General features: G+C 32.3%; 3 protein-coding genes across 7 annotated transcripts; 1 reads left to right on the forward strand and 2 right to left on the reverse strand.

The window, feature by feature from the left end:
* Positions 1-3,374: 3,374 nt before the first annotated feature.
* LOC130634771 (apoptosis regulator R11-like) lies at positions 3,375-6,037 on the reverse strand. The gene is made up of 2 exons (XM_057444646.1): positions 5,495-6,037; positions 3,375-4,893 (listed from the first exon to the last, which is right to left on the reverse strand). Exons 1-2 carry the CDS (start codon positions 5,921-5,923, stop codon positions 4,783-4,785), a joined length of 540 nt encoding a protein of 179 aa, XP_057300629.1. The 5' UTR covers positions 5,924-6,037; the 3' UTR covers positions 3,375-4,782.
* A 2,085-nt stretch (positions 6,038-8,122) lies between these two features.
* On the reverse strand, positions 8,123-9,680 carry LOC130634787 (uncharacterized). 5 transcript variants are annotated; one of them, XR_008982144.1, is made up of 3 exons: positions 9,023-9,577; positions 8,436-8,876; positions 8,123-8,155 (listed from the first exon to the last, which is right to left on the reverse strand). XR_008982144.1 is itself a non-coding variant. In XM_057444648.1 (3 exons), exons 2-3 carry the CDS (start codon positions 9,141-9,143, stop codon positions 8,488-8,490), a joined length of 510 nt encoding a protein of 169 aa, XP_057300631.1. In that variant the 5' UTR covers positions 9,144-9,266; positions 9,593-9,680; the 3' UTR covers positions 8,123-8,487. The 5 variants fall into 5 exon arrangements, 2 of the variants coding, with proteins under 2 accessions (XP_057300631.1, XP_057300630.1); XR_008982145.1 differs by having other exon boundaries at positions 8,123-8,362; XR_008982146.1 differs by having other exon boundaries at positions 8,419-8,876.
* A 580-nt stretch (positions 9,681-10,260) lies between these two features.
* LOC130634696 (U3 small nucleolar RNA-associated protein 15 homolog) lies at positions 10,261-23,442 on the forward strand. The gene is made up of 14 exons (XM_057444641.1): positions 10,261-11,229; positions 15,732-15,842; positions 15,959-16,051; positions 16,232-16,363; positions 16,864-16,916; positions 16,999-17,122; positions 17,472-17,526; positions 17,841-17,966; positions 18,508-18,643; positions 19,197-19,281; positions 19,360-19,521; positions 21,358-21,587; positions 21,987-22,045; positions 22,865-23,442. The coding sequence occupies exons 2-14, from the start codon at positions 15,747-15,749 to the stop codon at positions 23,134-23,136; spliced, it is 1,623 nt and encodes a 540-aa protein (XP_057300624.1). The 5' UTR covers positions 10,261-11,229; positions 15,732-15,746; the 3' UTR covers positions 23,137-23,442.
* Positions 23,443-23,457: the final 15 nt, after the last annotated feature.

Consider the following 23,457-nt stretch of genomic DNA (forward strand, 5'->3'; position numbering starts at 1 on the left):
AGTTTATTATGACACGTTTCGTTTTGTTTGCGTTTGTTGTAAGATATAATGTCACTGATGGGCTTTATCTTCAGAGGTTCATGCACCAAGCCCCTTCGAATGTTTGGCACAATAACACAACGAATTAGCATGTTTTCATCAAATATTTTGGTAGCGCGCGGAAATTCTTAGAGCCCCCAGGGCTTCTTGTTTTTATTTATCATGAATTATATACTTTTTTTATAAGCCACCAGTTTACTGTACTGAAATCTTCAACTTTATAGAATAAATTTTCGCGTTTCGCGGTTTTTGGAACAACTTTCGCGAATCAAAGAAAAAGTTTTTTTTCGCGGAAAAAAAGTTTTTTTTTCGCGAATAACCAAAAAATAAATGTAATATCCATCCATGTGATGACGTGATCGTTGATTTTTTCGATGACGACGAATTTAAATTGGCTATGAATTGAATTTGCCTGAAAAAGCGTTTTGCGTTTCCTAAGAAATAGTTTATCACTAGTTGTAAACCCGTCATTTATTACCGGACGAAAAGATTTCGGGAATTTGCACATCGCTACTCGCAGACAGTCAAGGGGCGTGATGTAATAGATCATTATGGAACAACTTTTTCCGGATTTCAAAAAATTTGACATCAAACATTCATAATGAGTGAACACCAAGGTTTTAAATAATTTTTCAAATTGCTCGACTTTTTGCGAAACAACCTTTAAGTCACTTTTCTGTCGATTTAATTTTTTTATCAACTCGATTTATTAAGCTGTACCGTGATAACCTCGACGCAGAAGCACATGCGTGGACAAGCATATCTAATTCTCAAACCCAAATTTAATTAAGCGTATTGAGGAGCTAAAAAAAAAAGCTTAAAAAGTTCGTATGACTTTGTTGATAACATATCTGATTAATTTATTTATTTTAATTCTCAATACTGATGTACAAAGGGGATATTACTTTAGTCCGCTCTGCCCAACATTTATCCGGTTCCCCTCTTTATGTCGCCAGTCTGCGTGAGTGGTAGTTAAGAGCAACATCCTTAAATTTTCTAATCATTGGCGTTTGTTGTATCTGCTGGCATTGACTAAAATGTTTGCTTTTACACTACGTGAATATGCCAGCATAATCGCCAACTTAAAATCTCAAATTTTGTTGAGAAATATCCATGAAATTTGATTTAATATTTTTTAGTTACCAGTCTTCAACCTACCATTATATATAATAAGCTTAGAGGGTACTGGGAACTATTTTAATGGCGACATTGGCAATCTAAACAGCTTATTAAAATAAATTTCTGAATCAATAATTACCATAGCCAATACAAATATCAACAACAAAATCTCATGTTATTAAAACTCTCGTCACTTCTTGTCGTCATTAAACCGCTGAGTACATACCGGTTCGAGCATGTCTATTTTAAAAATAAACTCGTGCTCAGGCTTTTTAAATGCTTGATGAAACGCACCCTTGATACTTGCGTTATTAGATTTATTTAGGATTTTAAACATTGTTTAAACAAATAACTCAAGATTATGTCCGAGGCGTATTTTGAATTCGCTGGGGTTATCGAATGTTTTTATTCCAACCTTGTTCCCAGGGCGCAAACTAGTTGAATCTTTCTTGAAAATTGATAAGGAATATTTGAGGTCAACATATACAATGTGCATTATTGGTATCTACATATAATATATTCTCTCTATGTTTTTCTCTTCTTTTTCGTATTTTTAAAAAACAGGTTTACTTATTTATGGTATTCAAAGGAAGGATTACCATAACAGCCCGTTCTTACTCAACGCGCTATTTTTATTTGTTTACAGTAAAATTTACAGTCGCAGAAATATAAATAAAATATCGAGCTTTGTGTTCTCCAAGGTGAAAACAATTAGCTTTAGTGCCTGTAGCAAACAATCCATTTCCCGGTGCTTTTTTCTGTTGTCTGATATTTGCTATTAGAAAGCTGGGAATGTGTCCTGGGAACGGGATTGTGCGGGGAAAAACAAATCAACTAAAATGGTTATGTGGTATCGTTTGCGGGAATAAAGAATGAGGAACGTATGATGCAAATTGGTTAATTTTGGTTTGAGAGTACGCAAACGCATTTTAAATTAATAATTTCGGGACAACAATAGAACAGATTTTTTTGACGCGACTGTCTTGTCATCCTCGTTTCCAAATTTTTTTATGCAAATCAAAATGTCATTATCTTTCAACAACTCTTTTTTGCAAACTTCAGCGTTTTGTTTCGTTTTTTGTTGGACTTATTTTTCAGACTCATTTGTCATAGCGAGGCTTCTATTTCTTCGTGCCCGTTCCCAGAAAACTTCTTTTCGAGTAGTGATCACGTTTATCAAAGTAACGTCAAATATCTCTTTTATATTTCTTATGTTTTAGTACTGGCACCTGTTAGTAAGTCGAAAAAAAGTTTTGTATAACTTCCAGAACTTTCTTTACAAGTCCACAAATAAGACAGAAGAATAACTACGGTCATACCTCCACAACGTGGACATCTTCATAAGGCAGACATAAGGGAACGTTTTATAGATCCGCTGTTTTATTTAGACTCTTACAAGGCATTCTGTAGTTTCTATAAAAAAAGACAGTCCTTAGAACGGAGAAATTAAATTGCCCTACTAAATTAGATCCAAAAACAGAGGTGGAGAATCCAAAGTACTAATTCTTATAAATAAAAGTAAAGATGAACATAAATATTGAAGAATATACTTGACCTGAAATAAAAAAAATAAGAAGTAGAAACTGTGCGTACGTTAGACATCATTTGCGGATGTCCAACATTAAATAACAAAATAATCGCATGACTGGTCACACTGACCCTGAAAGTCACATTTAAAATTGTCGCGCTTCACACAATTAGACTTTTTATGTACCCAAACAAAAACGATTTCTAAGTTGCAATTAATTTCTTTAAAAAAATTTAAAGTTTGGCCGGATATACTTTTCCGATTTAATGGCAGAAGTATTTATGTGTTGTTTGCTCCCCGAAAACGCAATTTGCTGTACTATTTTTTTGGCAATTTCGATACCAAGCAAACATCAGGCATTCAGAAAGTACATTCGCCCAATATTTGTCATTTTTTGTTCATAACATGGAATTCGAGTAGTTGTAAATCAACTTACGGGAATTGAAAAAATGTTTTTCATTTTTATGTTGATATATTTATAATCTAATTTTAAACACAATTATAGGAGAAAAAATACACTATACAAAAGATTTGTAAAACAAACAAAAAAATAAATGCGAAAAGTATTTAGAAATCGTTAGACTAAGTTTCAGACCTGATCAAAGTTTATTCCGTCAAACGATGTATATCATTGTCACCTGGTGTAAAAGTTGAAGAAAAAAAACCCAACATAAACAGACAAACAAAATTGTGTCAAAAGTTAGGAGGGCCTTTTCTATTTAATAATAAAAAAATTACGAAGAGTTACATGGTTATAAATATACAACAAATTCGGTTGTTTTTTACTCGATTTACACTGACAGATATGTTACAATCACATACAAAATAGCATACTAAACGTGACTTTTTACATCAAAATATCAAGATAGACAAAACATGTAAACGATTTGTAATTAAAAAAGAATTTGTGATCTTTAGTATTATTAAATCATCCTCTGGGTAACACTTAATCAAAAAACAATACTATAATTATGTTTTATGACGTCAAAACTAAACTTAATTGAAAAACAAGCCGGTGATTCCTGTTATAACATCAGTAAACTCGTAAAACCTGTTTTAACAAAAGATTTGTTAAAAAAATTCAAGAGATTTTTGATATCATAAAATTAACATCTTGCGATTAAAATCTGCCTAAGAGTGCGACAGGGTATTAAAGCCAAATGATAGTCTGTCCTACCATTGACATGCTGTGGTAACATAACTGAACATCTTCTTTCCTTTGTTGAGGGGCCTTTAACATTGCAATTATACTCTCTCTCCCCTCCTCAATAAATTTTAGCACATGGTGCTTACAAAAACAAAAGATGTTGTAAACAAACCGTTTTCTACTTTTTAAGCACAAACACAAAATTGTAAAAATCAACAAAATGATAGAATATACTCCCCAGAATAACAAAAAAAAATTAAAACAGAAAATTTTTGGATAATATTTTAGGAAGAAATCGCAGAAAATAACTTTATAACAAAAGCGGACTGAGGAGCCAGCTCCTACGTGAATAAAAACATAAAAAAAATCAGCGCAGTGCTTATATTGTTGCTATTATGTTAAACAGAAGGTAAATATTTTGTTTATGATTAAAAATTAAAAGGGAAAATCTCAGCAAATCAAAATAAAGAAAATAAAATAAGACATCTTGATCAGCTTCCAGCACTGGCCATCGTCAATAAATTTGTTACTTTATGTTAATTTTAATAAATTGTTTCATTTTTTTAAAATATATAAGTACAAAATATATACATATATATTTTTACCAATGGGAATAACAAGGGTTTGTCAGTTTTATAAGAATGTGGACATGTGGACAGAGTAAAAAAATGCTTTGTTTTATCACATCAAATCAGCATATAACAAGCAGGAAAAAAGTGTTGACATAAATTTTTGTTGACATTGATGACGTATAAAAACATGGCATTGTATTACTATATCAAAACAAAAACATGACAAAACATAACATTTTTTTTCTTTGAAAGGACCACACCCACAACGTTATGGAAAGTTGGACTTTTGAAATCTTGAACCTTGATATCCAGCTCGTGAAGACATGCGTAACCAGGGCATGCAAGACATGCATAACAGAAGCAATGTTTAGCATTTATCAAGAGTTGACGTAGAATATTCCAGCTACTGCACCTAGTCCTACAGTAGTTATAGCTAGTCCCTTCCATAATTTATCTTTCGGGCTTGTAAAAAATGCTAAAAATCCATCCTTAAAATAAAATTAATAATTGTTATTGTCAGCTAAATTAAATAAATAAGCAGATGTATAATGACATATAATAAATCAAAGGATGGGTATAAAAAATTCCTTACATATTTTCACATCGATAGCACAATAGGTTAATTTAGACTTTTACAAAAGCAACTGAAAGTATTAGCAATGTTACAAAAAAAGCAGGATGGAGCAGGGCTATAGCTGTCCAGAGAAGGGGAGGGGGGTACGGTCAATATGGAGAGCATGTGTAAAAATATGAAATAGTTTCTGAATACGAAAACCAATAATAGGAAGCCCTAGCAATAAACTTAAAAATATTATATGAAACAGGGGTGTACTTCAGAGGTTCTCTTACTACTGGAGTTTTAATTAAATGTACCCTGTATTAAAGAATTTTATCCCCATCCCCAGCCAAATAAAAAAACAGTTTCCAAAGTCGGAAACAATATCTATTTTGCAAAAACCAAAAGTGTTTCTCTTCTTTTAAAGATTTTATTTTGGCTATAGGGAAACAGTTTCCATATCTGTACTTTATCCAGGACTGCCTGTTGGTGACATTGGAGTGAAACACCACAAATGCAGTTAATAAGCTTACCCAATTCCCATTCTTTTGAAACCAGGATTGATTCTCTAGTAAAACTTCTACAGTGATATTAATAACCTCGTCAATTTTATCACTTAAATAGTCATTTTTATCACAATGTTCACATAAAACCATACAAAATGTATACAATGACACTATTCTTCCAAAACTACATCCTTCGTTTAGTATTTCAGTCTGAACGGATTTACACGTTTCTAAAATTGTATTTCTCGTAATGCCAAGACGAGTACTAACACCATTGAAAAATGGTTCGTGTTTTAATCGCATCTTCGTACATAGTTCATACATTTTCTCCCCTATGTTATTCCATTTTTGTTTTTGCCCTAGTTGCTTCTTCACTACATAACTGGCAATTTCTTTAGACTGTTTGTAAGTATTGGTTGAGTCTTTCATGTTGTAATTCTGTAATAGTGGATGCATCGCACCAATTCTTCCCCAGACAACTGTCAGTCTTTCTGAAACCCTCTATAAACGACAAAACCTTTTCAAAGACGTCAACATTAAGTTCATGCTGCGTTCTTGTGGCGACGAGAAAGAACCGATACCTGATTTTAATTGGTTTGTAAAAATAGCACTAATACGTAGTTAGTTTTAGGGGGACAATTACATTAATGAATTATAAAAATGTACAAAATAACAATTTATACAATTTTATAAAAAAGTAATATTAAAAAGAACATTACGATTTTTTCTTTTTTGTTCTTTCTATAAACAAAAAACACCTATTTTAAATTTTTAAGGTGAAATTATTCTTTCTTTAACCCCCGGCAAATGTCAGTGTATTTTTACAATAACAGTGCGTCAATAACAGACACGGTATGTTCTGGACGTGCTGCTACCCTCGCGGTCCGCACATGAGCATGTAATTATAACATGGTAGCTTGGACGCGTGCGATTTGTTTTTTGAGTAACTTGAATCAAAGAGATTAAGAGATTGTGATTCTATTGATATTTTTCTTAAAAATACCACTCTAAGAAAAGAAAGGGTTGAGGAGGAACAAGTCCCCTATGTTCGCAGGCAAAGAAGAAATTTTTATAGCAATTTTTTACATCTAAGATACACGTCAACGACTGCGTAACAGGCAGAAAGATGCGGAAGCTTGCTAAAGAAAGGTCTTTTTTAGTCATCCTATCACTAAATAAGCTGCGATGGAGTGTTAGTTTTCCTGAATTATCGTAAAGATGTATTCCGACCATGACTCGGAGTAAATTAAAAAAAAATAGAGCTGAAATTGGTAGCTACAGCGGGAGACGCGCGTGAATCCGGTAGCGATTTTTTTTTAATCATTCAACAGACTTATTTAAACTATAAAAAGGAACTAAACACTAACTTAACATATTAATTACATAAAACCGTCCTTCCCATCGTTTTTTTCATACATTAAATAACAAAATTTGAATAGGTAATTTGTTGAAAATAGGCACTCTTGCCGTAAGAACATTCTAGTGTTCCGCACGAAATTGACCCGTTGTACGAGGTTGGTCATTTTTAGCGCTTGTACGAAGATAGGCAATTTTGTACGAAAATGGGCATTGCAATTGCTGTACAAAAATTAGGCAACGAATAATTTGGTTTAGAAATGAATATCTAAACATTGTAAATTACATTCAGTAAACATGATAATATCTTAAATATTCTCTGAACGTTGATTTTTGACCATTATTTAATGATTGTACCAACTTCGTACAACTTAAATAGCTGTGTGCGAGATTGGGCAAACGTCACTTCTTCTACTTAACTTGAATTTTTTTGATCCATACCAACTTCGTACAACTTAAATAACTGTGTACGAGGTTGGGCCTACTTCACTTCTTCTACTTAACTTGAATTTTTTTGATCCATACCAACTTCGTACAACTTAAATAACTGTACGAGGTTGGGCCTACTTCACTTCTTCTACTTAAGTTGAATTTTTTGGAACCATACCAACTTCGTACAACTTAAATAACTGTGTACGAGGTTGGGCCTACTTCACTTCTTCTACTTAAGTTGAATTTTTTTTATCCATATCAACTTTGTACAACTTAAATAACTGTGTACCAGGTTGGGCCTACTTCACTTCTTTTACTTAACTTGAATTTTTTTTTATCCATACCAACTTCGTACAACTTAAAATACCAAGACACAGATGAAAACTACTATATATTATCATTTACAGTCTTTACATCGCTTTTTTTTTGTTTACTCTATCAATAATTTCCACCAACAAAAACTGAATGCGGTTTAACGATAATCTCCCTATATCGAATTCGCATGGGTTACTTCATCCGAATGTAATTGGTGATGACTCCAGTTGGCTCTGCAATGTTCGAATCATGCATCAGTTTTTGATAAAATTGAGGATGTTTTTTCGCCAGTATTTCGTTATAAAATGCTTGATACTTGCTACCAGAACGTTTAATCAGGATTAGTTGATTTACTTCAGGCAGCTTCGATTGTTGTACCAGGTAGTTCAGGGTACCGTTTTTGTATAATAACGGCAAAAACTCTCCATTGCCTCTCCCCTTTTTCATCGTCTTCTACTTTTTTCTCTATCAAAGGAAAGTAATCGTTGTATGACTATCTAACTATTTTTACGAAATTGTTTGCGATCAGGCTTATAATTAATTTTTAAATACCTGCTTCTCTTTGTTGTTGACGCTGCTGGAAATCTGGAATGGAAGTTAAAAAAGAAAACTCATAGTACATGTTAATTATACAATTTTGTGTAGCATCTCAATTGTTGTAATTGTTCGGGAACAGTAGCCATGTCTATTGGGTCAATATCGCCTGCAACATCAACAACTAATAGTTAAGGAAGTTTTTTAAAAAATCGGGCCTTGTATATTCTGTTTCTATTACAATATCTGTTCTTTATCCTATGGAAACAATAACATAGTTAAAAAATTAATAACTTTTAACATCGAATACGAACATATTGGCGTGCTATACCCTGTTGTTATGTTTTCGTCGACGAAAGAAAATTCGTCAGATATGTTCTCATTTACTTCTTTCCACAAATTGATATTGTTGCTTCAAGAAACCACTTTTGGACATCATGGACAAATGAACTTTTCACTGTTGCCGAAGGAAATGTGTTGAAGCAGGCTCTCGATTGTTTCATGCTACAATGCGGACTGTTGCAAGCTGACTCCACAATATGTTCCATGAATGGCGCAACGAAGTTTTTTATCATACATTCGTATTCTGCTCCAAAAAATGACAAGCATTGGTTGGTTGGTGTTATTTTTCGATAAATAGCAGTATGAAGTTTAGCAGCTTCATAAGCACCGTTTTTCACAAACGTATAAAACTGTATGTTTTTGTCGGTTTTTTCATCTGTTATACTTGGTCTCATTACTATAACTGCTTTTAACACTGCCATCCATGTATCTAAAGCGCAAGTATTATGGAATGTGATCATTTCGTTCTCGTATTTAATTGACCCACTAAAATTTCTTAAACGTAGAAATGTTTATAAAAAAATAATTGTGACTTTAGTTTTTCCAAAATTAGATAATATATAAAAATGTTCTTACATCGGGAAATGGAGCGCACAAAACATCCGATATACCAAGTGCAGGATAACTCATCACTCGGAATTTTTTTCTTCGCAATTTTCTTTTTATAGCACGTGGAACGTTGTCTATTCTTCCACATAGAAAATCCACCATTGTTTTATAAGTCTGTTCGGGCATTATTACGGAATTCTGTTTAGTCCTTTCAACTTCCAACCATTCCTGAATTTTTTCTTCCATGTACCTCTTTTCAGTCTCCATTGTGCTGAACATAAAAACACGCGTTAAAAGTTTCAATGTAAATTTAAAAATGTGCGTTCGAAAAAGCACTCGAAAAGGTTGAAATTTACCTACCTTTTCCTTTATCGAAATAACTTAAAAGGTTAGAAAAAATAATATATTGAAATTTCTTGCGTTCTTCTCCGTTCTCACTCAATTATTAACAAAACTATGTTTACAAAAACAGTTTCGTACGAGCCGCGCAAAGGCACTGGCGACAAGGGTGATTTGCAGGTTTTTCGCACGAAAATTCAACATGGCATTAGAATTCAAAGGTTCAAAATTCAAAAAAAATCAATAACAATATCATACCTGATATACCCTTATTTGAATCAAAGAGATCAAATTTATACTTGCGAGCACTAGTACCATTTTTCAAAAACATCATTGTTTATTCTCTGTTAATATAAAACAAAGTATAATATATATATATATATATACGAATGTGTTTTTTTTAAAAATGACTTAAAAGAAAAGAAGATATTTCAAAAAAGTTATTATTTTAATATAGAAGTTTCATTTTTTGACGATATTCGCCGCTGTACGAAGATGGTCAGTTTTGTACGAGGATGGTCACTCTCAGTGCTACGGCAAAAAAGCCCAACTTCGTACAATGAATGACATCGTACGGAACACTAGAACCTTGTGTACTATCTAGAAATATAAGGGACATTGGAGAATATTCCAGAAATAAGATAACTATACTAGAAACTACTAATAGTAAATAGAGAACAATATATACTTACCTAGTGAATAATGAACAATGTGCTAAATTTAGAACATCTGGAATATACTAGAACATTCTAGAATATCTTATCTTTAATATATAAATAGGAGAACGTCTTGTAAATTTTAGAGTCATAAAGTCATAAAGTTATTGGAGCAGTCGAAGCAACTCTGCAAATATATAAAGTTTACATTTTAACATAATTAGCCAGGAATCTTGCTCCCACTGCTGTACTAAAATCTTGAAAACATTTTTAGTCAAATATTTGTTCAAGGAAACCGTGTAGCTAGGGCAAATGTCTCCATCTTTGTAGAGGCGTGAGGGATAAGCCAGTTCAAACCAGTCATAAACTAAACTTCGCTAACTCTGTCTTTACCAGTAATTGCGATAGCGAACGCTATGTGGTGACGAGTCAATGATACTCCACATTGGTTGACCAAAGTGGCATCACATAAAAACGAAAGAAGTGTTGTTAGTTTGGCAAACCCTAAACAGCATTATTAATAGTATAGGGAGAGCGGGTGGGAATCTTTAGCTCTAACTGGTTGTTTACAGAGGCAAACTTGAAATGGATAATGTACATGTATTTATAGGCCTGTCGTAATAAGTGAGGTATCATAAAGCAGGTAGGCGAGGCAAGTATCCTATCCTGTATTGGTCAATATCGTTTCAAGTAAAGTTCACTTATATGTGATCCTTAGAACATTAGCAATTAACATGAGCTAAATGTTCATTTAGCTCCATTTCAAAAGTTTGGAGAATAAGCATTCTAGTACCCAGATTTTTTCTAATATATAGACAACAACAACAAAAACATTGCACAGTACACACAAGGCATCATGCCTGACCTTCAATGCAGCGTCTTTGAATTTGATACATTAAACATTCTATTGTTACAACACAACTGATAAACATTGTTTTGAGTTTGATTTCTTTGTTGTCAATAGATAATGCGAACAATATGAAACTGTTTTTTCACTAAACAAGTTTTATTATAAAACAAAGAAAAGTTACACGAAAAGGGAGTGTTAAGCGTTTTTTTCGTGTATATTCGTTTCTTTACTAAAACTATCTAATATTATTGCCATTGTTTTTAGATACTGGTTGCATAATCTAAAATATAAGACATAGTTTTATTTTATTGTAAAAAGAGATAAAAGCAGGTTTGTTGGTAAAATTATAAAAGATAAATTAAAGGGGAATTAGTTCTTCACCTAAGAAAGTAAGTAGTATCGTTACAACCTGATTTCATTTCTTTGATGCTTTTCCAGCTTTGATGCACATACTGTTTTTCTATAAACTTAATTCAAGAGTCATCATAAAACCCACAAAATGATAAACTTTAAACTTTAATGTTATTTTTTTACCTTTGCTCAAATGACAAAAATTCATAACTATCATCTGCAGTTTTCTTGTTTGCTTCTTTGTTGTTGTTGTTTTCTCTCCTTTTTTCTGAGAGAAAAAATTTTGAAGCTGGTGTTTAATTTCCAATTTTGATTTGCACTAAAAAGTAACTTCAGAACCAGTACACAAAGAATATCTTCTTTGAGATACACATGGCAATTGGCCTTTCTTGTGCTCAGCTGGGTTGGCAAAAAATAAACTTGTGCTGGAAATTCCTTGAGTATCCTTGAACTAAACAATTGAAAATGTCCTTAAATGGGAACTTAATTGCGGATGTCAAATAACATTTGCCTGCTTTACATAGGCAAACTTTTAGAAAACGAAGGTTCATGGTTCGTAGTTTACTAGTTGGTTTATTGTGATTTTGCAGTCATTGTAGAGCTTTCTGGAGTTTTACTAAAGGTTGATCCTATTGCAGTAATCCTATTAATAATAATTTTTTTACGTGACTGGCCAAGAATAACCTAAGTCTTTAGACAATTTTATGGTTGTTTCCACTGGGGGCCACTGTAAAAAACTTGTAATATTTCTTTTCAAAATATCTCACAAAAAATTTTTTTGTGTATTCTTGGTGCTCAGTGTCAGGCAGAGTCAGAAGTAATATGTTGTTTTCCCTAAAATTCATGAGATAATGTGGATCTTCTGGTGATGTGGTGCATGGTGAGGGTATTATAAAGGTTGTCCAGTAACAATGACTGGTTTAATGAACTTCCTATTTTAGAGTACAATTAAACCCTATCCCTTAATTTTGATCTTGTATTGACGGTATATTAGCACTTGTACTATCTGTCCCTTCTCTTGTACTATTGTCCCTTCTCTATCACTTTGCGAAGAAAATAATAAAATTGCAAATCAAATATTTTTATCATTTCGTTTTTTTTTTGTTTTTTTTGCAATATTAAAAATTAATTGTTCCTTCTTTTGTTTGTTGTGTTTCCATTTAATTCTCATGTTTTGCTTGATTATTTTATGCGGAGAGAAGAAATAATAACCCTTTCTGTTAGCGTATTTCATTTGTATACGTATTTAATGAAGTTTCGACTGAAAATACGTGAGCAAGTTTCATTGCTTCTGAAAAGCCGTTTTTATTACAAGAAATTGTTATTAAAAGCTTATTTATCAAGCGAAGCTCATTATAAATGATTGCGTAAAATATTTACATGTTAATTTATCATAAGGTCATTGTTTAGACAAAATTATAAATTCAAACTGTTTTTTTTTTAGTTTTTAGTTTCAATATCGGCAAATAGTTCAATTAATTTTAATAACTTCTTATGAGTAAAGTTAGATATCGTGAAATATACTCTTTCAGACTTAGAAGACGAATCATCAGAATCAGATATCTAATTATTTTTAACCAATGTTTATTTTTTTTATATTTCTTTCTGTACGTACGTACAGAGTTTATTTGTTTTTTTCAGACAAGCACACACTTGCAATCAGCATTCTCTTCTGAACAATATCAATGACCAGCTGGTGTCTTATTGATTGAAAATCCTCTCATTGCATCTTTCTTAAACAAACTTTTTTTTCCTTAAACTTTGTTTTATCACATGGAAACAAAGAAAATAAGAAACAGCATTTTACTAAAAGACTCATGTTTGAAACAAACATATTTTTTGTGAAAACAACTTTAATCAGTATACCGTATTTAACTTGCAATGTAATGTTCACAAAAACTGGTTAAGAACCTCTGAAACAATAATTACATTTTAAATACTTTCTAACAGCATGCTACTAAAATAAACTTATTTCTTTTTTGCTATTAGAGACAAGAATGTTAAAACTGAGAGTCGCAAGCTCAGACGCTTAGTTCTCGTGTTTAGGGTTCACGAGTTTAAACGTCTCCCACTTTCTCAACATAAAAAATAATAATGCAGGAAAAAGTAAAGCTTGTAGGTCACAAAAAAATACAAATTCTTATCTAAAAACAAGTAGCTACTAATGAACAAGCCAATGGTAATTGATCTACGATGTTCCCAGGCCACATCTAGATGGTGGTTTACTTCGTTACAGAGTGCAGGAATTTTTGTGAATTACTTTACTGTGTTATTGTTTTAAACATATCAAAAGTGCCAATTAACAATTAAAATTTTTTTGCAAACAAAATAATTTTTACAATTTTAATTTTTAACTGTTTGATTTTTTGGAATAAGAATTTGGGATCTCATACCAATCAAATTGTAATGCATACACTCTGGATACATCATTGAATAATGGAGTACCTCTCTTCCTGCTTTATCATTATGCAGAGATAAGCAATTTCAGCTCTTCCATTAGATTATGGGTGAATGTGTTCTAATTAGCAGTTCATGATTTGGAATTCATGAACCCTTTCTTGAGAGTTGTAAATGATTATAAACTGTCAGTAATAATCACACTTAAAACAAGAAAATACATTTTTTGTTAGTGTAGAATAAACAATACCATACGTTGTTCTAAAATCATCAAAAAACGATCATATAAAGCTATAACAACGCCATATTATATTCTAAAACGCGGTCATATGAACTTTAAACAATGTCCATAATTTGTTCTAAAATCATTAAAACAAGATCATATAAGCTTAAACAAATCCATATATATATTTTTTAACTTGTTTTTAAATTTTTATATCTGTATAAAAAAATAATTTAAAACCTTTTTTGCCGTTCTCCTAATACAAATTCTATACAAATTTTTTATACAATTGTTTTTTTAATGTACTAAGCGTGTAGCAGGCCTGGAAACGATCGGTTCGTTTCCGCGATGTTTCGACGAATCAATAAAGACGGTAACGATAAATCGTTTCCCTTTGATAATATTTCAAATTATAATAATTTTATATTATGATATATACTAGTTGATAAAGCTCGTGGAAAATCCACTGAGGCAGGATAAAAATAAAAATGAAGAGTTATTTGAATTTTTATGACGTCAGCAACCCCTCTACAAAAAAAAAATTAGAACCTTGTTTTCAAGTTGACTACATTCTGTAGAGCTTGAATAGTTGATTAAAATAATGTATAGGATCATTTGTTTTGGACAAACACCTAAGGATATGTAAGGGTTTAAAAATTTTGCCCGTGGAGAAAGCCACTTAGGCAGGAGGACAATGTAAAAATTGGTTATTTTAGACCTTTGCTGATGTCAGCAGTGCATATGCGAAAACAAATTGGCGAAATTCAGTTTGTCTCTATTGGGTAGAGCTCGTCTCGAGAATGTATGTGATCATGTGATTTTGATGAACGGTTAATGATATATAAGGGTTTAAAAATTATGCTGACGTCAGCAAAGACCTGCGAAAACACACAAAATTATTTTTTAGAAATTTATATACCTGTTGCCTTTAACGTATAGGTCTTTAAACGCTGATCAAGAAAATGTATAGGATCATTTACTTTTGACAAACGGTTGCAGGGATATTAGGGTTTAAAAGTTTTTTGATGACGTCATCAACCCGTCCATTCCGAAACGGATTTGGATACCTAGTTTTAGGAAACTTACCTAAATTGGTCCCAGGTGGTCCCTAGTTACCCACGTGGTGAAAAATTATTGATGTCACCACCTCGTTTCCAAGTTATTTGGCCTCAATGTTTTAGGTGCACTGTAATGGCTTCATCAATTTAATATAGGATATTGACGTTAAAGTAGTGTTATTGAAGTCGCGCCATAACGTCAGAAAATTTAACATATTAGACATAAGTTTTTCAGCGACATCAAAGAAAAATGACGATATCCACTTTGCCTGTTACGGACAGACACAGTCTGTATTATTATAAGAGATATATACATTATAATATTTTACTACTATGGAGTAGGTCTTGCCATTATGAAATAGTGCTCCACTTATTTATCAGTTTAAAGCTAATCGTTACCGTCATTAACGTATCGTTTCTTTACGGAAACGAAAAAACGTTTTTATCGTTTCCGTCAGCTTCAAACCACGGTAACAATGGATCGTTTCCCTAGACTTCACAAATTTCCATGCATGTGTAAAATTTGTTTTAATTTCAACTTTTAAGCTTTCTTGTATACTCCCTTAATTACTAATACTTAATTAAGAAGAAAATATTGTGTTAATGAAAGTCAATAAAAATAATTTCCTGGATGATTTACATCATAATATCATTTAAACAATGAAGTTTTATGTTTGTGATACTATAACTAGATGGCTATAAGGATTGAAATCAGGCTGCCGCACATCAAAATAATCTTAATTTACTCTCCTTTTTTAAGAAATTTTATTGACTTTTGTAAAAAGTTCAAAGTTTAATACTGATAAAAATTTAGACCTTTACGAGTACAATTATGTCTTTACATTTATACATGTGCTTTTAGCTTAATTCAGTAAAAATGGCTGGTGAATTTCGTAAACTTCCAATAAAAAGGTTTCCAAAACCAGAAAGTCGAAAAGACACTCAAGAACAGAAGTTCTGGAAAGCCTTTCTGGTAAGACAAATTATTATCTGTGTTCCTGAAAGTAGTCAAAGTTTGAATTCACTTACTCATTGCTTTCTCATAATCTAAATGTCTTTGGATTTTAAAGTTCTTTCTTTTTGTTACAGTTTCCAACTACGATCAAAGAATATTCAGCCATTAATTACATAGATTTTTCTCCAGTAGCACCGTATGATTGTCTTGTTACATGTTCAGGAAAGGTATGTATAAATATTATCACAACAGAGCTAATGGAACTTTACTACTTCACAAAAATCAATCAGAAAAAAAAATTTATAAATCATTTGATTTGGCACCTATTTTAGAAAAATTGTCTCGTTTTTACAATAACAAACTGATATCGTTGTTAATGTCCTTTAGACCTTTATTTTGTTGTTTAGATGCAAATATTTGCTCCTTACACTAACAATGTTAAAAGAACTTCAAACCGCAACAAAGAAAATGTATATGGTGGAAGGTTTCGGTTAGATGGAAAGTTAATGGTGGCTGGTGGTGATAGTGGACTTGTACAGGTATTTCCCTATTATGTAGTAGTATGATTTTTTTTTTAATTTTCCATCTTTGTGTAAAAATTGTTCTTTTGTAGTAATAATGGTACTAAGTTTCGCTTTTATAAAAAAGCTTTGTAGGGATTAATTTTAAATTTCAGGAAGGGCATTATTAATATTTAATAATATTTTTGAGAGAAATTGCCATTTTTTAAACAAAACCTTTTACATAGTATGTTTTTAATGATCCTTTCTTATCAGAATGTCCACTCTGTTAAAAAATTAAAAAAAAAAATGTCAGGAAAATCTGATCTTTTTTTGAAATGTCAGGCAAAAGATCAGGAATTTTAAGTTTAGATAGTCAATCGGAACTTACCTTTGTTTTCCAAAATATTGGCAAGGATTAAATTTTAAAATTGTTTAAAAAGAATTAGCATTAGTGTTTAACCAATCTGTTGTGTCAATATTTTTGTTATTAAAATTAAAACACCCGTAAAAATATACTAACATTAATTTTCCTACAGGTTTTAGATGTAAACAGCAGATCAATACTTAGAAACCTCAAGGGACACACCAAGTATGTTTTTTTCTTAAATAAAGTGTAATTTGCTGCCATCATTTGTTTTCATAAAATTGTTTTATTTATTTATTTATTTCAGGGCTACACATGTTTGTAGTTTTGGTCAAGAATTCACAAAAATTTATTCTGCTTCCGATGATAAAACTTTGAGGTGTTGGGATTTACCGACAGAGAAAGAAACCTTGATGATAAAGGCTCATAAGGTAAAAAGTTTGTATTCATTCAATTTGAATATATGAAGTTTTCTGAGCAAAAACCTAGTCAGAAAAATTTAGGAATTTCAGGTCCCTGTTGTTTTTGTCCAGAAGAAATTTCCACATGTGGCAAGCTCATTTTTACATTTTTTTTTTTTTGACTTATTAAAGGTATCAATATCAAATGTTTGTATTTGAGTGTTAAATTTGTTTACCATCAAAAGCAAGTAAAAAGCATAAAAAGTGAGGTTAACCAGTCCGGAAATAGTTAAGAAAAGTTTGCGAGGCCTCTTTCCTGGTTTATATGTTACAATTAAACAGTGTTCCAATTTGTTATTAAAGTTCCATTTTATCACAGGATTACATACGCTGTGGTTGCATCAATATAACCAACACTGATCAATTTATCACAGGTATGTCTTATCCACATCATATTTCCCCTTCTACAAGTGCATGTGCTATTCTCAATTTTTGCTCTATTTACCCTTTTTCACCTATCCTGTCCCTTTATGGTGTTGTTTTTCAATTTTTTATGGTCAAGATTTCGTAAACAAAGCCTGGCCCATAGAACAATGTAAATATTAATACTTAAGTATTGAGGCGCAAATTGCACTTCCCATAAAAAAATAACTTATTCTGTGGATATTTCTGTAACAAACATTTTTTTTTTCCAAAAATGTTTGTACATACACTTCTGTTATTGTTTTATTTATTTTTATGTTACTAGGCTCCTATGATCACACTGTAAAGATATGGGATTGCAGATCTTCTTCTGTTGCCATGGAAATAAATCACGGTGCACCAGTAGAATGTGTTCTTATGCACCGTAATGGTGGCATGTGTCTGTCAGCAGGTATGCATGTCAATTTGAGCAAATTTTAAATGGAATCGTTATACGAACTAATTTTCGGATGACCTACTGTCTGGAATTTGGCAGGAAATAATTTTCGTGGGTAAAAGAAATTTAAGAGCTTTTGTATGTTCTTTATTATTTAAAGGTGAGCGTTGGCTCGGAGAAAATGCCATGTTAGGGTACTTTTTAATTGTTATAAACAAGTTAAAGGTGTAAATGAGCACTGATTGATTTGATAAAAAGCATTTGGGTGCTTACCTTTAAAAAAGAAAAAAAACTAACTCTTCCTTTTCTCCTCTTAAAGTTTTGTCCAATTCTCTTAAAACAGGGAAGGGTTTTTTATACGTTTTTTTGGGTTTTTTTTCCCTAATTTTTGACCCCTCAAACCTCCTAAATTTTCCTAAGGTGATAAGTAATTTAAACCCGCCCTCCTTTTGTATGTGTAAAATGGGGCGTCCATATTACAGGTTTATATATAGTTACTCTGTTAAAAACAATTTTTTTAAAATATATATTTTTTTCTAAATCTGGCTTGCTTCAGGAAGTAATTATATCAAAGTATGGGATGTGCTTGGTGGTGGCCGTCTGTACCATCATTTTTCGAATCATCAGAAAACTATCACTACAATATGTTTTGATGGTGAAAATAAAAGACTTTTGTCAGCCGGCTTAGATAGGTAAGTGTGACCAGGTTGGTTGTTTTTGTTATTTTCATTGTTGTTGTTACTGCTGTTGTTGTTGTTGTTGTTGTCATTGTCGTGGTCATTGGTGTCGTTATTTTTGTTGCTTTCGTTGTTGTTGCTGTCGTTGTCGTTGGTGTCGCTATTGTTGTTGCTGTCGTTGTCATTGGTGTCGTTATTTTTGTTGCTTTCGTTGTCATTGGTGTCGTTATTTTTGTTGCTTTCGTTTTTGTTGCTGTCGTTGTCGTTGGTGTCGCTATTGTTGTTGCTGTCGTTGTCATTGGTGTCGTTATTTTTGTTGCTTTCGTTGTCATTGGTGTCGTTATTTTTGTTGCTTTCGTTTTTGTTGGTGTCGTTGTTTTTGTTGCTGTTGTTTATGTTCTATATTATAATACCCGTATACGTCTGCCCGTCTGTGACGCAAAATATTACCGCAAGTAGCGAAAAGCACGCAATGCGGTATAAAAAGAACGGGCGAACCCGTGGATTTTTCCACGGGCCACCGACTAGTATTGTTATAATACAGGTGACCAGTATTTTTACTCTTTAGACATGTAAAAGTGTACGACGTAAAAGATTTCTCAAATGTCGCCACTTTGGATTACCCATCTCCTATCCTTGCGATTGGTTTATCAGTAAGTTAAACTACGCCTACTTGATTTACGACATTTACCGTTCTTTTCGTCACATTTTCTTTTCCAATCTTTTCCCAGGCCGACAGTAATCACTTGGTAGCAGGTATGACTGATGGAGCTATCTCTATACGAAACCGTCCGAAGCCGACGACCGAATCTGAAACACGAAAACGGGTTAGAGAACCAATGCCAGGCACATACCAATACCGAATGAGGAACCAGACAACTGCGCCCGGAAAGGTAAAAAAATGAAGGGTATTTTATATTGGAGGGTAAAAAGGACGTCCATTTCTCGGATGGGGCATTCGCGCGATTTTGTTTACGCGGATGTGCATCAGGTGTCTGAAGTAAGCTGATGGCGTATTGTTATTAACTTTATACACATTATACCAAATTCTACAGAAATTATTTTTGCTATTATCTGTAAAAAAATCAAATTCTGCGGAAATTAATTTTGAAAATTTCACAATATTAAGTTCCGCAAAAATAAATTTCGCAACAAATAAATTTGTTAAATTTCGCCTGAAAAATTTGTCTCGTGTCTCCTGTGACGTAAGTATATTACAACGTAGTATCAAGTTAAATGCATTCTGTATACATGTTTTGCTCGTCCTTTTTAAGTATTTTTGAATTTCCGCGCCCGAAGGCGTAGGAAATTCTTTAAAACCGTCGTTTTTTCTTTCGGAGCATTTTTTGAGAAAAAATCGATCCTGGGATTTCACGTTCCTCTGAGAGGAGGATAGATAACTTATTAACTAACTAACCCTGTCCCAAATGGTCAATTGCAACGTCACAGATTTAAACTTCGTACCGAAGCTCCCTAAGTACTGAAAGTCATCTAAATGACGTTTCAGGCCAAAATTGGTATTTGTTTTTGACAAAATTTGGCACAGTTAACAAAAAAAGTATGCTGAACATAATGGTGACATCAAAATTTTGGTTTTTTGCCACACCTTAAATGTCATTTTAGGCCAAAATTGGTCCAAAAATTAAAGCTACTTTATTTTCAACAAAATTTGGCACAGTAAACAAATAAAGTATGCTGAACATGGTGGTGAGATCAAAATTTTGATTTTTTGCCACCTTAAATGTCATTTTAGGCCAAAATTGGTCCAAAAATTAAAACTACTTCATTTTTAACAAAAATTGGCAAAGTTAACAAAAAAAGTATGCTGAACATAATGGAGACATCAAAATTTTGATTTTTGTCACCTAAATGCCATTTTAGGCCAAAATTAGTCCAAAAATTAAAACCACTTCATTTTCGGCCAAATTTGGCACAGTTAACAAATAAAGTATGCTGAAAGTGATGATGATAGAAAAATGTGATTTTTTGTCACCTAAATGTCATTTCAGGCCAAAATTTGTCCAAAAATTAAAACTACTTTATTTTCGACAAAAATTGGCACAGTTAATAAAAAAAGTATGCTGAAAATGATGGTCACATCAAAATTTTGATTTTTTGTCAACTAAATGCCGTTTAAGACCATAAACGTTTCAATCGCAAGACTTTCAACCATAAATGATAGGCTGTATTTTTTGTTAGCAATTTCTTTTAAAATGTTAGTTTATTATGACACGTTTCGTTTTGTTTGCGTTTGTTGTAAGATATAATGTCACTTGTGTGCTTTATCTTCAGAGCTTCATGCACCAAACCTCTTCGAATGTTTGGCATGATAACACAACAAATTAGCAGGTTGTCATCAAATATTTTGGTAGCGAGCGGAAACTTTTAGAGCCCCCGGGGCTTCTTGTTTAGTTTTAAAAAGAATTAAACTTTAATTAAACCTAACGATTGATACAATTGATTTTGCGGAACCTATTTTAAGGATTGCCTTTGGGAATTCTAATTTTGTGGAACTTAATTTTGCAAGTAGTTTTTAAAATAGCAAAAAAAGACTACAAAAAAAACTCCCATAAGATAATAAGCTCCTCTTATTTTCTGTTCAGTATCGTTAAAGTTTCATTAACTTAATTTTACAGTTACGAAACTAAATTACATTACCAGCTGCCATAAATTCCCGTTGGATCCCTTTCTTCTTATTTAAAGGTTAATGTAGCATTTTTGTCTTCTAGAACGATGTTATCGTAAAACTAGATCAGTCGCAAAAGCATTCGAAAGCTGATCGCTGTTTGCGAAAATTTCAGTATCGCGATGCGCTCGACGCAGTACTTGGAAGTAACGGTGCAAATGCTACCTATGTGATAAGTCTTATAACTGAATTATCGAGACGAGACGCGCTGGAAATCGCTTTGTCAAATCGAGACGCAGATTCACTGAAAGAGATCATGCATTTTTTATTCCAGTAAGTTTAATTCCTACCATAATTGTACTAATTTTCGCGGGTATATATTTTTGTACTTTTCACGGATTTTGGTCGAATTCACGGAATTATGTACACCGAAATTTTCAAAGCGCGAAAATTAATACCCGTCAAGATTATAAAAATTAACCGTACAAGAAAGTAATGGAATGCTGCCGCCAAAGCGAAGTGTTTTTTGAATTTTTGAAAAATAAAACGTCACTCATATAAATTACCCGCGAAATATTTTATAAGCAACAAAAATTAATACTCGCGGGAGTTTTTTTTTACCCGCGACATCAAAATATCACAAGCGATAATTATAGCAGAAGTTTTCTTAAAATTATTAAAAGAATTTTTTTAGATTCAATCTTCTTTGATAATTATATAATTTCTTTTTAGGAATATTTCGAATCCAATGTATGGGAAGATATTAATACCGGTAGCCGATCTTATTCTAGGTAATTGTTGTTTGCCATTCTAACACCGAAGATAACTGTATTATTTTTTATCTCCTAAATTGGCTAATTTTTAAACGTATAGTTTAAACAATTTTTTTTCGCGCGTATTACCTACGAACATAAATAAATTATTGCGAACGTAAATTTTATGGCATTCATTATTTCGGGCATAAATTATCGCAGACAAAAATTATTACGAACATAAATTTTATGGCATTCATTATTTTGGGCATAAATTATCGCAGACAAAAATTATTGCGAACGTAAATTTTATGGCATTCATTATTTCGGGCATAAATTATCGCAGACAAAAATTATTGCGAACATAAATTACCTACGAGCATAAATTATTGTGGCATAAATGTATCGCAAATTGCAATCTACCTTCTTAAATTGCAATAATTAATGTCTTAAAATTATTGAAAACGATATTGAAAGCGATATTAATATTGTAATCTACAAAGGTAGATACAGTAAACATTGAAATCGCAACAATTTTCTCCGCAACAATTTTTGTCAGAAGGTAGTTTCAGCGTAATACAATTTTCGCTTATAGACGTTTTTAATAGCAATATTTTTTATTTGAACCTCTGTTGCTGAAGGGAAAATTCTGGTTTCAATGTCGAACTTGCTAAAAAGTTGCTTAGCGTAATATTCAAATTTTATAAGATTTTAGCTTTACACTTGCTAAACATTGGTAGGGTTGCTCATTAGATTTACTTAAGTTTACACGCAAATCTCAACAATGCTGTATTGATGAATAGTTTGTATTTTGTTGAGTTTGGCGTACCATCCTAGTTAAAAGGGATTCATCTTTAGATATGTATTCTGGTTTGATTGGTCAAAATGCAAAATTCGATTTCATGTTAGAAAAACTTCGAAATCGTATCTCAGTGGATTTACGTACACAAGAAGAGATGATGAAACTGCTTGGTGCGATGGAACAAATATTTTCTATGTCTACACCTGCTCCGACTATGTTAGATGACTCTGATGAGGAGAGTGAAGGAGGAGGGACTGTTGATAATGAAGTTGACTTCGTAGTGAGCGACAGTGCAGGCTCACAAACCGAACAAATTCTCATCAACTAACGCAACTTCGCTTTGAAAACGTGATTAGTTTGACAAGATGCAGTTAATCGTCTCATCAGTGTTGACTTTGTGGTATAAAAGGTCTAGTAACTAGTTTGAGGGACAGAAAAAAAAGATCTACTGCGAGCTGACAGAAAAATATCATGAAACGCAGAGATAGATATTAAAAGAAAAAAAAACAAGGAGTGTTTCTATTATGTATTTTTTACATGAATTAGACACTTTAAAAAAACAATACATATATACAGTATTTTCTTTTTACAGTTTGTTAACAAATTTGCTTCGTAAATACATGTGTGTAATTTTCGCGGTTGAGTCAGT

The sequence above is a fragment of the Hydractinia symbiolongicarpus genome, chromosome 1 (assembly GCF_029227915.1).
Source record: "Hydractinia symbiolongicarpus strain clone_291-10 chromosome 1, HSymV2.1, whole genome shotgun sequence".
Classification (NCBI taxonomy): Eukaryota; Metazoa; Cnidaria; class Hydrozoa; order Anthoathecata; family Hydractiniidae; genus Hydractinia; species Hydractinia symbiolongicarpus.

What these genes read in the sequence shown, in the direction of transcription:
- LOC130634771 (XM_057444646.1), bottom strand. Translation starts at nt 5,923, where the DNA reads ATGCATCCACTATTACAGAATTACAACATGAAAGACTCAACCAATACT. An exon ending in TTCAAAAGAATGGGAATTGG is followed by an intron (nt 4,894 to 5,494) that starts GTAAGCTTATTA and finishes TTTTATTTTAAG; the next exon opens with GATGGATTTTTAGCATTTTT.
- LOC130634787 (XM_057444648.1), bottom strand. Translation starts at nt 9,143, where the DNA reads ATGTGGAAGAATAGACAACGTTCCACGTGCTATAAAAAGAAAATTGCG. An exon ending in TGTGCGCTCCATTTCCCGAT is followed by an intron (nt 8,877 to 9,022) that starts GTAAGAACATTT and finishes CTTGCGCTTTAG; the next exon opens with ATACATGGATGGCAGTGTTA.
- LOC130634696 (XM_057444641.1), top strand. Translation starts at nt 15,747, where the DNA reads ATGGCTGGTGAATTTCGTAAACTTCCAATAAAAAGGTTTCCAAAACCA. An exon ending in ATCATGCATTTTTTATTCCA is followed by an intron (nt 21,588 to 21,986) that starts GTAAGTTTAATT and finishes ATTTCTTTTTAG; the next exon opens with GAATATTTCGAATCCAATGT. An exon ending in GGTAGCCGATCTTATTCTAG is followed by an intron (nt 22,046 to 22,864) that starts GTAATTGTTGTT and finishes ATTCATCTTTAG; the next exon opens with ATATGTATTCTGGTTTGATT.